At 35.9% G+C, this 14810-nt stretch overlaps 1 protein-coding gene across 5 annotated transcripts in view; it reads left to right on the plus strand.

The window, feature by feature from the left end:
• Positions 1 to 14810, plus strand: part of CDH18 (cadherin 18) — a 995271-nt gene that overhangs the window by 760886 nt on the left and 219575 nt on the right. For all 5 annotated transcript variants that reach the window (XM_053201933.1, XM_053201935.1, XM_027074610.2 and 2 more), the window contains one exon: positions 6406 to 6525. In XM_053201933.1, the coding sequence (XP_053057908.1) occupies positions 6406 to 6525 (120 nt within the window). The remainder of the gene's footprint in view (positions 1 to 6405; positions 6526 to 14810) is intronic.

Consider the following 14810-nt stretch of genomic DNA (forward strand, 5'->3'; position numbering starts at 1 on the left):
TTAAAAATCCAATGACTCCTGGGTGAATACTCAAAGCTTTATCAAATTACACAATGGCTAGAATCCTGTGTTATTGCTCTGTTGGTGAAATTACAGTCCTCCTGTGTAGAATGAAATTTTAGTTGTATCTTGATGACTATCGCTTTTTCACACTCCCTGGAAAAATCTTCTGAGAATTAAGCCCTAAGAGATTCCTTCAGAGAGATTCTCTGCCTACATAAATCCTTAGCTTATTTTTACTCAGAGTTCTTGCTCAACATTGATTCACTTGATATTTTAACAGAGCTGTGAACCCTGACAAATCATGCATAACGATTTGCAATCTCAGAGAATATATGCTTGTATTAAAATGCCTTATTAAATATTTCAGATTGGTCTTTAGAGACTTTCAAAAAGTCCACTCTTTCTGCTTCTCCATTGATATGTAACTTTCTAAAATGTGTGCTATTTATAAAGCTGTAGTACAAAAAAGAAACCAAATGAAAAGAGTGACACAGAGCAATTCCCAAAGGAAACAAGGCTTAAATTTTATTGCAGAAAAGATATCTTGAAAGCTTTTTTATGTACTTTAATCTATTTTTTTTTCAAATTTGTATAAAACATCAGCTGAAAGGTACTAATCCCTAGCATGGGAACAGTTAAGTATGTGCCACAGGAAATATTTAAGATGAAAATTTTGTACACTAAATAACCAGTGAAGCTTTAAAAAGCTTTTGTGTTTTTTTTTTTTTTAAATAGGAAATAGTTGTAAAATTAAAGCTTATAAAGCACTTTTAAAGTTTTCTTTGATTGGAAGCCAGTTATAAACAGAAGGGGCTACCGGTTGAATATATATTGACCAATATATAATAATTTCTAGAAAAAATAGATTATTTTAATATTGTAGAATAATGGAATTTTTGTCATCACTTCATATATTTTCATTTGGAAATACAGCATTATAAAGAATAATAATTTTTCCACGATGCATATAATTGGGGGACATAGTATGAATAAAGGAATTGAATTGTCCAATGTGGGATAAATACTTCTTCTTAGATTAAATACTGATTTGTTTTCTCTTTTTAACCAGGAAGAAAAACTCTTCATTAACATAACCAATATATCTCATTAATTTACTTAAAAAATGCCAAAAAGTATATCACTAGTAGTGCCTAATGTTTTAAAAAAGTCAGACACCATCAATTTCTACCTAATTTTATCAACTTATGAGAATAACTTTCATTGTATCTCATTTATGATATAGCTGGTATCACATAGCATAGGGAATTACCATCTTTGTGTGTGTGTGTGTGTGTGTGTGTGTGTGTGTGTGAACGCGCGCGCATCTGTGACTTGTAACTTTAGATTCTTTGACAGATTCAGTTAAAGAACACCTGTAGATCCTGAGAAAAAATGTAATTTCTTCCCACTGCCACTGTAACACATTTTATTAGTTTGCTAAGGCTCCTGTAAGAAAGTACTGGCAAGCCAAGCAACTTAAACAACAAAACAAATTTTGTTTCCCTGTTCTCAAAACTAGAAGTCTGAGGACTAAAGTGTTAGCGGGGTCATGTTTCCTCCTAAAGTACTGGAAAGAGATTTGTCCCAAGCCTCCCCTTCAGCTTCTAGTGCTTTGCTGGAAATTTTTCCTTTCAGTGCTTGTTTAAGAATCACCCCAATATCTGTTTTCATCTTCATGTAAAGTACTCTGTGTGCATGCGTGCGTGCATGTGTGTGTTTCCACATTCCTCATTTTTATAAGGACACCAGTCATATTAGAGTAGTAGGACTTTATCTTAATTAATTATGCCTACAGTGACCCTATTTCCAAATAAGATGGCCATGACGTCCTGGAGTCTAGAACTTCAACACATGAACGTTGAAGGGAACCAATTCAACTCATAACAGACACCCTGAAGGGTTCTATTTTTTAGGTTATCTATTTTTTAATGAAAAAAAAAGTTTTTTTTTTCCCTAATGTAAAAGAACTCCCCAAAGCACTTAATGTTCTTAAAATGTCGCCATCTAGGTTTCAGATACATAAGAAAGTAAGATATGTATATATTTTTCTTTGGGCCTGAAACTTCCCTACCAATTCTCCTTGTAAGAAATCCTTGAACAATTGGACAAGGGACTTATTTTCCATCCTCGCTATTTATTTTGACCCTTACTGTATCAGGGGCAGGCTGATTTTTGGTTGGGCTATATGGTGTACATATATACATGTGTTCCCTTCAGCCAGCAATCTGTGTATACAGAGTGGTGTCCTCATACCTTCAGATGCCGCCAAAGTAGAGTGATACAGGTAATTTCCTCTCCCTTGCTTCATGCACATTAGAATTGCCCAACACCTATGAGACCTACTCTATAGAGATGTGTATAACTGTTAATGACCATACATTTTGACCAGGATGTAAAGTTATTATATTTGCTTTCTCTTCCCAGGATCCCTTCTCTGCTCATTTCTTGGTGCTACTTTAAACCATCACTTACATAATACCAGCAGGCTAACTTTCTTTCTTTTCTTTCTCCTTTTCTTATTGTTCTTTATTTCACTTGTCACTCCATTCATGCCTTTCAGCTTTCATGTAACAAGACTGAACTTTTGTAGACACTTTAAGCCAAGCAGAAGAATATTTTTTTCTTTCTTCTTTTCTTTTTTTTTTTTTTTTTTTTTTTTTTTTTTTTTTTTTTTTGTCATGTGGTGACCCAGCCTATTACCGCAAATGAGGTGTGATCTTGCACAATTTGTCTTTATCAGATTTCTCTATGGAATGGTTGACTGGGGACTGTTTTTAAGACATTAAAAACTGTTTAAAACCTGAATAACTATTGCAAGGCCAGAGCAAATTTTAAAACCTGAGGATTTTATAAGTGTGGCTCCTTAAAAGATGACTATTTTTTTAAAATTCTTTTAATGTTTATTTATTTTTGAAAGACAGAGTGAGAGGGACAGAGCACAAGCTGGGGAGGGGCAGAGAGAGAGTAAGACACAGAATCCGAAGCAGGCTTCAGGCCCTGAGCTGTTTGCATGGAGCCCGATGTGGGGCTCGAACCCACCAACTGCAGAGATCATGACCTGAGCCAAAATTGGACGCTTAAACAACTGAACCACCCAGGTGCCCCAAAGATGACTATTATTCTAATACTTTCTATCTATACTCTTCTCTCCTATCTGAATCTCAGTAACCCCTATCTGCCAGGTGTGATCAGTATTTTTCCTATCAGATCAAAGATTTGACCGATATAATTTTATAACACGTTAGCCACATTGTGGGCTTTTTACAGAGCTTGTCTGGGCACTTACTACGTATTTCAATTTTTTTTTTTTCAGTGTGGCTCCAACAAAAATGGCTCCTAAACCTACTTTTATTTGTAGACTTATTTATTTCGAAATTGGTATTCTCTGAACAGGTTGGAGAGATAAATATGAAGTATTCAATGAATTTTGTGACATCACAGAAAAACTCATTAACACTCTATAAGCATCATACTAATAATTAGAACTAGGAGTGAAAGAGGCAGTGAACAAACTCACTCCTCTAAGTGTAATGGAGCTAGGACGTGCAGTGCTGCAATGAGGAAAATCATGGTGCCCACACAAGCCTAAACAAGGCTTTCTAAGAGTGGAATATCATTGAAGCAAGGGAATATTCTGTCTTTCATTTGAACTTTTAATTGTGAGATTATGGATTCACATACAGCCATTAGAAATGATATGGACAGGGGCTCCTGGGGGGGCTCAGTCAGTTGAGGGTCCAACTTCGGCTCAGGTCATGATCTCATGGTTCATTGGTTAGAGCCCTGTGTTGAGCTCTGTGCTGACAGCTCGGAGCCTGGAGCCTGCTTCTATTTCTGTGTCTCCGTCTCTCTCTGCCCCTTTCTCTCTGTCTCTCTCTCTCTCTCTCTCTCTCTCTCTCTCTCTCTCTCAAGAATAAATAAACATTAAAAAATTAAAAACAAAAAGACACGATATGGACAGATCCTTTGTATCCTTAACTCAGTTTTTTTCAGTGATATAACATACAAAATTATCATCTTGAAAAGTATACAAAATATCCAGGTAGTCGAAATCATTTGATCTTCAAATCTTATTTAGATTTCCCCCCAGTTTTACTTGGATGAATGTTTAGTTCTATGTAATTTATCACCTGTGTATGTTTACGTAGCCACACCATCATCAAAATACTGAACAGTTCCAACATTATGAGGATCCTTCCTGTTGCTGTTTTATATGCCAATCTCACTTACTTCCATCTCTTCTCCTTGAAACTGGCAACTACTAATCCAGTAGTTTCTAAACTCAGTTTCTAAAATTTCATCAACTCAAGAATGTGAAATGGACAGAATCTTACAATATGTCACCTTTTGGGATTGTTTTTTTTTTTTTTTTTTCCCCACCAGGTATAATCCCCTAAAGATTCATCCACCTTGTTGCATATATCAACAGGGTGTTATTTATTCCATACTATGAATGCACAGTAATTCTTTAGCTGTTTTTCCCAGTAGAGTTCATCCGGGATGTTTCCAGTTTGTGGCTACTACAAATAATGTTGCTGCGAATATATATGAATATTTGCAAACACGGTTTTAGGTGAACATACATTTTCATTACTTTAGCATCAATGCCCAAGAGTACAGTTTGCTGGGTTGTGTGGTAAATGTGTGTTTGATTCTATAGAAATCTGCTAAATGTACACTTCCACCTGCGGTGTACAAGTGACCTAGTTTCTGAGTGTTCTTGCTGCATTTAGTGTCACCACTGCGTTTTTTCATTCTTAGAGATTACTTTTAGACATCACACAGTCCTCCTCTTCTGAGTATGCGTAGCTAGTTACCATATTTCCACTTATAATCTCAATGTAAAACTGCTACTTAGAGGCCAGAATCCTAACATATTGTTAAAAGTCCGTATACATTTATAATCTGCTAATAAGGATTCTCAGGTGAACACGGCAGACTAATTCTATTAAGTTTTCTAGTAACCCTTGAAGAACAAGCTTTGCTTAAAGTTGCATTTGCATTTCCACTTGGAAGTAAAATCTTTGTCGTTAAACAGATATTTGACCCTTAGTAAGTGCCATACCTAAATAATTGAAGTCATGACTAAAATTAAAGACTGAAAATTGTCAGTGCCTCCATAGTCAAGGACCAAAATGAATGCGGGATTGCACACAGGCTTACTTGATCGTGGAAATATTTTGTTTGCTACATCACATGAATTAGTAGTGGAATCTTTTCAGGTTAGGCAGAATAAAATATCAAGTATGCACTATTAGATGATTCATCAAGTACATTTTATGAATAAATGAGAGCTCTTCACCCACTAATTTTACAGTGATGTTACATAGCCCTTAATAGATGGTTGTCTTGTTATTCCTAGATCAGTTTTCATTTGGGAATAACTAAAATATGATATAAATGTATCTAATTATGCAAACAGTATTTTAATAAACATAAAAGAAACCAGCATAATTCATCCACGAATTTTACTACCTCAAAATACAATATTTTAAAGTTACACTTTAAAGTACACTTGAGGGGCGCCTGGGTGGCTCAGTCGGTTAAGCGTCCGACTTCGGCTCAGGTCATGATCTCGCGGTCCGTGAGTTCGAGCCCCGCGTCGGGGGCTCTGCACTGACAGCTCAGAGCCTGGAGCCTGTTTCCGATTCTGTGTCTCCCTGTCTCTCTGACCCTCCCCCATTCATGCTCTGTCTCTCTCTATCTCAAAAATAAACAAACGTTAAAAAAAATTTAAAAAAAAAGTACACTTTAATTTAAAAAAAACCAGCAAAATAGGCATATTTTGATACTCATTGTAGAAAGATGATTAGGTTGGTACTGTTTATAAGAATCTAAAGGAATGAAAACTGAGCCTTGGAGACCAGTCAGGACACTCATTAATAGTCTGTGTAAGAAATAAAAAGGGCATAAATGAATGAAAATGGTTTGAACGTGCTGTTTTGATGCCATTGATAATTTAATGTCAACTCACCCACATTCCAACCTAATCACAAACCATCCCACCTCCCATTTCCTGAATCATCATGTAACATGCAACGTATGTCCTCACCATACCTTTAACTTTACCCCATCATTGCGTACACGCTTGATCCTTGATCATCAACCCAACCCAACCCCGATTATGTGAGTGTCAGAGGAAGCTCTCCACAGTGTTGACAGCACAGAAAGAACTATGTTAAAATGTTGGAGACCAAATATTCTATGTCGGCCTCTCATTTGGTACAGTTGTGGTCGTGGGAAAAAAGCAAGGGACAGGTTTGATAGATAAATCCAAGAATTAAATTTAGTAGGATACGTCTCTTATAGCATTCCATAGGTATTGAAGAATAACCTTTTTCTGTGTACAGAGCATGTGCTAAATGTTACCACACACTAAAATTTGTTTTCCTGAATTCACAGGTACCTCTGTTCTACAGGTGACAGCTACTGATGCAGATGACCCTACCTATGGAAACAGTGCGCGGGTGGTTTATAGTATTCTCCAGGGACAGCCCTACTTCTCCGTAGACCCTAAAACAGGTTAGTGCATCTATGTGCAATTTATGTGCAGATGTGTGCTAAAATAAAAAAGAAACCGATATTTTTATCCCTGTGTACTCTCGTACATCGGAATTGTTATTTTAGCACATTTTAAAGTGTCCTCACTTTTTCTAAAATGAGGTAACTGAATCATTGAAGATAAAATAACTGTTTTTCTTAATATTTTGATTATCCGTCATTTATACCCATACCAGTAAAAAGTTTATCTTTTCATATCCCTGCAACAATTACTCTCTGCTTAAAACAAATGTGGAGTATTACATCAAGTGAGATTTTCAAGTGTATTTTTTATATTAATTACATATTAGTTTTAAGTCTTTGCCAAAAAGGGTAAATATTCATTGGATGTTTCCATATTTTATTTGAATTTGATTGTCACGTAAGTTGTCATATATTACATTGGGGGAACTACTGTGTCTAGAACTGACATTTTTTCGTAGTTGGAAATTTCTTCACTCTTCAAATACTGTCTTATGTTAGAGAAATTAACTGAGAGTGAAGACAAAAACATAGAAAATGTGTTTTTTTTTTTTCAGGAAAAATAGGTGTTCTGCTCTCTTTCCTCTTCTTTTTCTGTCCTAAACAATGATATCGTGTTATGTGATGTCAAAATGGGAACGCATTTAGGATCATGTTACAGCAGCATAATCTAAAAACCACATAAAAGCTCATGGCCCCATTGACAAATAATTTGTTAATAAAGATGTGACTAAACATACATTGATTTTGAATGTAGCCAAATGTCCAGTGAGAAATGAGTTTCACATTTTACTCATAGTTTAAAGATAGTCATGAGGCACAGATGAAGAGAGAGATCCAGGATATTCCAGAGGTTCCTAAATCCTTTCTAGTTACATTAGATTCATTCTGAATCAGATTAACATGTGGGATTATCAAGACGTAATGGACACAGCCACGTAACTAACACAGAAGAAAGCTATGTTTGGTTGTAATATCCCCTTATGCTCACATAATGACATGGAATACAAAACATTTTTTAAGGGACCCTGCTTCATAAGTTTATGCATCTCAGGTTTGTTTACCACTCTCTTAGATGAGGTACATCCAACTGAAAAGATGCTAGCACATTCCCAGTAGCTAATACCATTTGAATGCTAAGAGTATTGTCAGGATCATGTTTTCAAGAGAATTCCACCAGGTTATTTGTCTTCTTTCTTCCCCCGGTGTGCTCCAACCCATAAGTATATGGGACAATAATGGATCTCGGGCATACTGTTAACCCCTTAGTTATTATAATTTATGAAGAAAATAATGAAGAATATGTTCAGAGCTAGGTAAATGCAGAATACATACATACAAGTAGATCCTTGTATTATATGCATTGTAATTATAAAATAAATATATAATAAAATGAGGTAAAAACTAAAAATCAGGAGATGATAAAAAAATAATACAATGTGAACTAAAATAAGTATCAGATAAGCAACTTCTTGAGAGGTCTGGGGGACCCCGTCAAGTAGGCATCCAACTCTTGCTTTTGGCTCAGGTTATAAGCTCATGGTTCATAGGTTCGAGCCCTGCATTGGGCTCTGTGCTGTCAGCATGGAGACTGCTTGGGATTCTCTCTCTCCCATTCTCTCTGTCCCTCCTCCATTCATGATCTCTCTTTCTCTCTCTCAATACAAATAAAGAAGCTTAAAAATATAAATAAAATATTTTATTTTTTAAAATAAAAAATCAGCAATAGTCAAGAATGGCATCTATGTATGAATGATTCTCATATGAGTTTTTACCACTCCTAACAAAGACTATTAGAAGAGTTATCTGGTTTAATATAGATGTACTTATATTTCGAGTTGAGTCAATTTTCACACAGCCTTCATATATTTTTACCCAATAAATAATGAATATTTCAAAGAAAAATATAACATTTCAGAACATTTCTGTTGTTAAATTCTATGTTTAATTTGCAGGCACATAAAAAATGAGACTAAAAAAGCCTACCTTTTAATTATATACAAGGAGCATACTAGATATTCTTTTCTTTTCAACACTTTTACAGCATTTTAGATATCAAAGGGTTTCTGCTACATGTTGCTAAAAAAAGGGTAGACATTGGGCTTGAAATCTTTCTCAAACACTTCTGCACTGATAACAGACATTCCACATGTAAGAGGACAGTGATGTTATACTGTAAATAATATAGTATAGTGCAGTAATTCATAACTGTTATTTTTCTAAAATACTAAGGTTTATTCCAGAATGATTTAAGGATACTTCATGATCAAATCCTAGGATGTTACGTAATATCATAATAAGTTGGTCAAGTGACTTAAATTATATGCCCCTGTGTACTTGCATAGAAATTTAGAATAACAACTAAATCCAATGAGAAACTTCATGCAATGTTCTTAGCCCAGTCCTTGGAAAGATATAGGTAGGTAGTCAATTTCTAGTGTCCCTCCCCTTTTAAAAAAATGTTTATTTATTTTTGAGAGAGAGACAGAGTGCGAGTGGCAGAAGGTCAGAGAGACAGGGAGACACAGAATCCAAAGCAGGCTCCAGGCTCTGAGCTGTTGGCACAGAGCCAGATGCAGGGCTTGAAATCACAAACTGTAAGATCATGACCTGAGCTGAAGTCAGGCACTTAACCTACTGAGCCACCCAGGTTCCCCATGTCCCCACTTTTTTTTTTTTAAGATTAAAAAGAATTTCCAAAATTGCATAGTGTGCCATCACAAGGGTTTGGAATAGTCTTAACTGAAACAGGAAAAAAATATTGTTTGAAAGAATTTTTAGTCCACATTAACTATACAAAATGTGAATTCTACATATCATATATCGCTAAATTACATTTTTCAGGCATTTAAAGAAAGTTTAAGTATTCTTGTTAAGAAAAATATACTTTTAGAAAATGTGGGATCACAATTTAAAAGAAAGTAAGTTAAAAAAAAATAAATAAAAGGAAGTAAGTTAGACGTGAAAATAACCAACATTTTATCCTTAGAAATGACTGTCCCAGCTGAAAATAGTGTCTCTAGATGAGATAAAGTGACATGCTGTCCAGGAAACAATTGTCATTAATGCACAAGTCCTGACCCACAATAGCTCTGATTCTCTAAAAAGACCTTTCCTTAACATCTTGTAGCAGAAATCAATCAGCTATAAAAATGCACTCAGGGGAAGGCATCAGTGAGTTTCTTAGGATGTAATTGAACAAGGCTTTCAACATAGTTTCTCCAGTGTGCATGATGTAATTAAAGTCATCAGCAACTTTGTTTCTATTTAACCTTTTCAATTTTATTTTATTTTAACAATGAACAAAAAATTGCTTGTGGAAGATCACTATATATTTGGATAAAAGATGTAAAGCATCTTTAAAAGTTTTATGAATTTAAATGTTAATTTTGCATAATTCCATATGAAACTCTACCTGAGAATGACTTTATTTTCCCAAACGCAATATTTTGCTTATCGATAGCCAAGCAGTTAAAATATTTAATTTATGGTCCAAAAAATCTGCAAAAGGAGAAAATTTGTCCATAGCAGAATATATTTTGTCAATCTGTCTCATCCAATAGCCCTCTCTAATTGATATAACAATAATAATTGCACAAATCGTTGTAGATACATTTTTAAATAATTTCCTACAATTAGCTGCACATAGACAAAAATAGTGAGCCTAGTGCTGAAGAATTTGTTTCTTTAGAGAAAAACTAATGCATTAATTCAGAACTGTGTCATGTTTCCTAATTACTGAAAGAAATTATGTATCACTTTATTTTTTTTTTAGAGAAGAATTCTAAGAAGTTCCTGAAAGTGTAAGAGTGTATGGGGTTTAACACAAGAAGTCCGTTTTATTTTTTAATTTTTTTTTTTAACATTTATTTATTTTTGAGACAGAGAGAGACACAGAATGAACGGAGGAGGGGCAGAGAGAGAGGGAGACAGAGAATCGGAAGCAAGCTCCAGGCTCTGAGCCATCAGCCCAGAGCCCGACGCGGGGCTCGAACTCGCGGACTGCGAGATCGTGACCTGAGCTGAAGTCGGACGCTTAACCGATTGAGCCACCCAGGCACCCCAAGAAGTCCATTTTAGATAGCATTTAAGAAATAGACACTTGACACCAGTGGTGGTTCACTCAATAACAGTTTCCCACTTTGTTGGTCCTATTAGAATTCTAACTTCGCTCATTGTAGCAGCATACTCACTTAAGAAGCTAGATTTCCCAGCCTCCCTGTTGCTCTCGTGACACACTTCTAGCCAGTGAGCTATAAAAGAAACACCACTAGAGGCTTTTTGATATCTCTATATAGGTGCCAATGCTTCGTCGTTTGGTTTCCCACCTTCTGGATTTACACATATGCATAATCCCTGGGGGTACAGCAACTGTCTTGTAATCGTGGGACAATGAGCACACAAGGTGAAAGTCGCATGGGAAAAACTGGTGAGCAAAAGCCTGGCAGTGAAGTCACTCTGAGTAATTTTTTTATGTGCAAACACATGCAGTGCTGATACCTGGACTTTTGTGAAACGAGCTTTGCAGACCGGTAAATCCCCTTCCCAGGACTGTGCACTTCCCACACAGGCGTAGACATGGAGCTCCTAGACGACTTTTATTCCTCTCAACCCAGGACACATGGTCCAGAGAGAGAGAGAGCGCAGTGCTTTCTGTATTTAAGGCGTCATTTTCAGTTCCACTGCCAATATTAAGCTGGAAAAGGAGATTGTTCACACTGACTTGAATATCAAAAGGTACATTAATTGTTGATACTTGGGGGGAATCAGAGAATAGAACCAAAGATAATTTTCTCTGACACGCCACTGAATATGCATATGTGAAAAATAATTTTAACTGCCATCAAGATGTAGTAAGTAAACTATATACAGTATAGACGTCAGATAACCCTCCTACTACCGCCTAGGTCCATCTGTGCTGTTACAAATGGCAAGATTTCATTCTTTTTTCAAGACTGAAAAATATTTCAGTATATTGTATTATTGTATGTGTGTGTGTACACACACACACACACACACATATATGTTACAAATGGCAAGAGTCCATTCTTTTTTCATGACTGACAAATATTTAAGTATATTGTGTTATTGTATGTGTGTGCATATATATGTACATATATACACATATAAATATATATATGCACACACACATATATATAAACACATATACATATATATACACATATATATGTATATATGTTACAAATGGCAAAAGTTCATTCTTTTTTCATGCCTGACTAATATTTCAGTATATTATTTTATTGCATATATAAAAATTACATTTTCTTTATCCATTCATCCGTTGATAGATATTTAAGATGTTACTGTATCTTGGCCTTTGTCAATAATGTTGCAGTGAACATATATATATATATATTTTTTTCAAATATACATATATATTTTCAAATGAATGTTTTTGGTGTTTTTTTTTGATAAATATCCAGAAGTAGAATTGCTGGATCATCTGATAGATTTAATTTTAGCTTTTAGAGGAAACTTTATCCTGTTTTACATAGAAGCTGTACCAATTTTACATTCACACCGACAGCATAAAGTGGTTCCCTTTTGTGTACATTCTCACCAAAACTTATTTCTGGTCTTTTTGATAACATTCATTCTAAGAGGTGTGAGGTGATAGCCCATTGTGGTTTTGATTTGTATTTCCCTGATGATGAGTGATGTTGTACATCTTGGCCACCTGTATGTTGGCCACCTGTATATCATATTTGGGAAAATATTCAGGTTGTCTGCCCACTTAAAAATTAGTATCACTAAAACACATTATATCAGTTTTAGGTGTACAGTATAATGATTTGCCACTTGTGTCCACTGTGAAATGATGACCACTATCAAGTCTAGTCATCATCCATCGCCATAATAACTTGCAGCTGTTTTGTGTGCGTGTGATGAGAATTTTCAAGATGGACTCTCCTGGCAACTTTTAAATGTGCCCTGCCCATTTTTTAATTGGATTGTTTGGCTTTTTCTTTGCTATTGAGTTGTATGAGTTCTTCGTGTATTTTGAATATTAACTCCTTATCAGACATAGGACTTGAAAATATTTTCTCCCATTCCATAGGTTACCTTTTCATTTTGTCATGGTTTCCTTTGCTATGCGGTTGCTTTAGAGTTTGATGTAGTCTCACTTGTTTATTTTTGCATTTGTTGCTTTTATCTTTGTGTCAGAGTCAAAAAAAAAAAAATCATTGCCAAGACCTATGTCAAGAAAGATACGGCCTATGTTTTTTTCTAGAAGTTTTGTAGTTTCAGGTCTTATGTTCATCTTTTTAATTCATTTTGAGTTAATTTTTGTGTATGCTGTAAGAAAGCAGTCCAAATTCATTCTTTTGCATGTGGCTATCCAGTTTTCCAAACCCCATTTATTGAAGACACTGTCCTTTTCCCATTGCATATTTTTTGCTCATTTGTTATGTATTAATTGACTATGTATGTGTGAATTTATTTGTAGTCTCCCTATTCTGTTCCACAAATCTATATGTCTGGTTTTATGTCATTACAATATTGTTTTGGTTACTATAGCTTTATAACTATAGTTTGGCTTGGGTCGTTATCTTGTGGTTCATGGATTTGAGCCCCGCATTGGGCTCTGTGCTGACTGGTTAGGATTCTGTGTTTCCCTCTCTCTCTGAGTCCCCGCCTTGTGTTTTTAATCTCTCTCTCTCTCTCTCTCTCTCTCTCTCTCTCTCTCTCTCTCTCTCTCTCTTTCAAAAATAAATAAACTTGAAATTTTTTTAAAAAGATTGCTTTGGTTATTTTGGGCCTTATGAACTTTAGAATTGTCTGTTCTATTTCTATGAAAAATGCCACTGGAATTTTGGTAGGGATTGCACTGAATCTATAGATTCATCCTTTGGATAGGATGTATAGTTTAACATATTGATTCTTCTAAGCTATATCATGAAATGTATTTCCATTCATGTGTTCCTTCTATGTTTTTCACTAATTACTTACAGTTTTTAGTGTATGGATCTTCTACCTGCTTGCTTAAATTTATTCCTAAGTATTTTCTTCTTTTTTGATGCAATTATAAGAGTTTGTTTTACTAATTTTTCTTTCTGACTTTGTCATTACAGTATAGAGATGCAACAGATTTTTGCATATTTATTTTCTGTCCTGCAATGTTACTGAATTCTTTTATTAGTTCTAACCATTTTGTTGGAGTCTTTAGGGTTTCCTATGTATAACAGCTTTTCGTCTGCAAATAGTAACAGTTTTACTTCTTCTTTTCCAATTTGGATGCCTTTTACTTCTTGCATAATTGCCCTGGTTAGGACTTCTAGTACCATGCTGAATAAAAATGGTGAGAGTGGGTACCCCTGTCTTGCTCCTAGTATGAGAGGGAAAGGTTGTAGCTTTTTCCTGTTGAGTATTGTAGAAGTGCCGACGACACTGAGTTCACCTTTGGCCTTCCATCTTGTTTTCTCCTTCTGGCACATGGATGATGCCATTTTAGATAAGTAATGGAGATCCTCTGACCCACAGATGGCACAGACTCACGTAACTACCCTGTGACCCCACTACCATGGCCATAATTCCTTAAGGACTGGGGGTTAAGGCCCAGGTAGCAACAGAGAATAGGGGCTGAGAGTAGCTGCTCTGGGTCATCTAACTGCCTGATTGCCCCATCAGTAAGTTACCCTGAATATAACTCTGCATAGTATTATGGAATGGCTTGCTCGGTTTTTTGGTATCAAACTATCTTCTCAGTCTGGCCCTCCTCCAACCTGTAATAATTTGCATACTTAGCAAGATACTGGAAAAGAAAACAGCATGAGTAAAAAGACCAGGCCAGGCTAAAGCTCCTTGTCATGCCCAGGGTGAGCAAGGTGGGGGGCAGGGAGGGGGATGCCTGGGAGCCCTTTACATGTAGGGGAAAACCAGGTTGGCCAGCCACCTCCATGTGGGGAATCTTGGTCAGGATTTCTGGGCATTTAGGACCAGTATGGCACCCCCCCCCCCCAAACACCTAAGGGATTGTTAGATACTCTATTCAAAATAGTAGGGAAAAAGCAGTAGAGAAGGGAAAGTGATCAAGCTATTGCAACCACAGCTTGGCCATTGCCCCATGCCTTAAGATTCACCACAAAAAAGGAATTATGAGTAAGGAGAGCATTGGAACAGATCCAAGAAGCATTGGCTCTGGAAAGGACATACAAGCTGCATGTTCCTCTAATACAGACCTCATGTCCAAAAGAATTCAAAGGCAGGAGGAACGGTTAGAAATTATGGCATGTAAGGTGTATGGGCACAAATTACCACACACT

The sequence above is a fragment of the Acinonyx jubatus genome, chromosome A1 (genome assembly GCF_027475565.1).
Source record: "Acinonyx jubatus isolate Ajub_Pintada_27869175 chromosome A1, VMU_Ajub_asm_v1.0, whole genome shotgun sequence".
Classification (NCBI taxonomy): Eukaryota; Metazoa; Chordata; class Mammalia; order Carnivora; family Felidae; genus Acinonyx; species Acinonyx jubatus.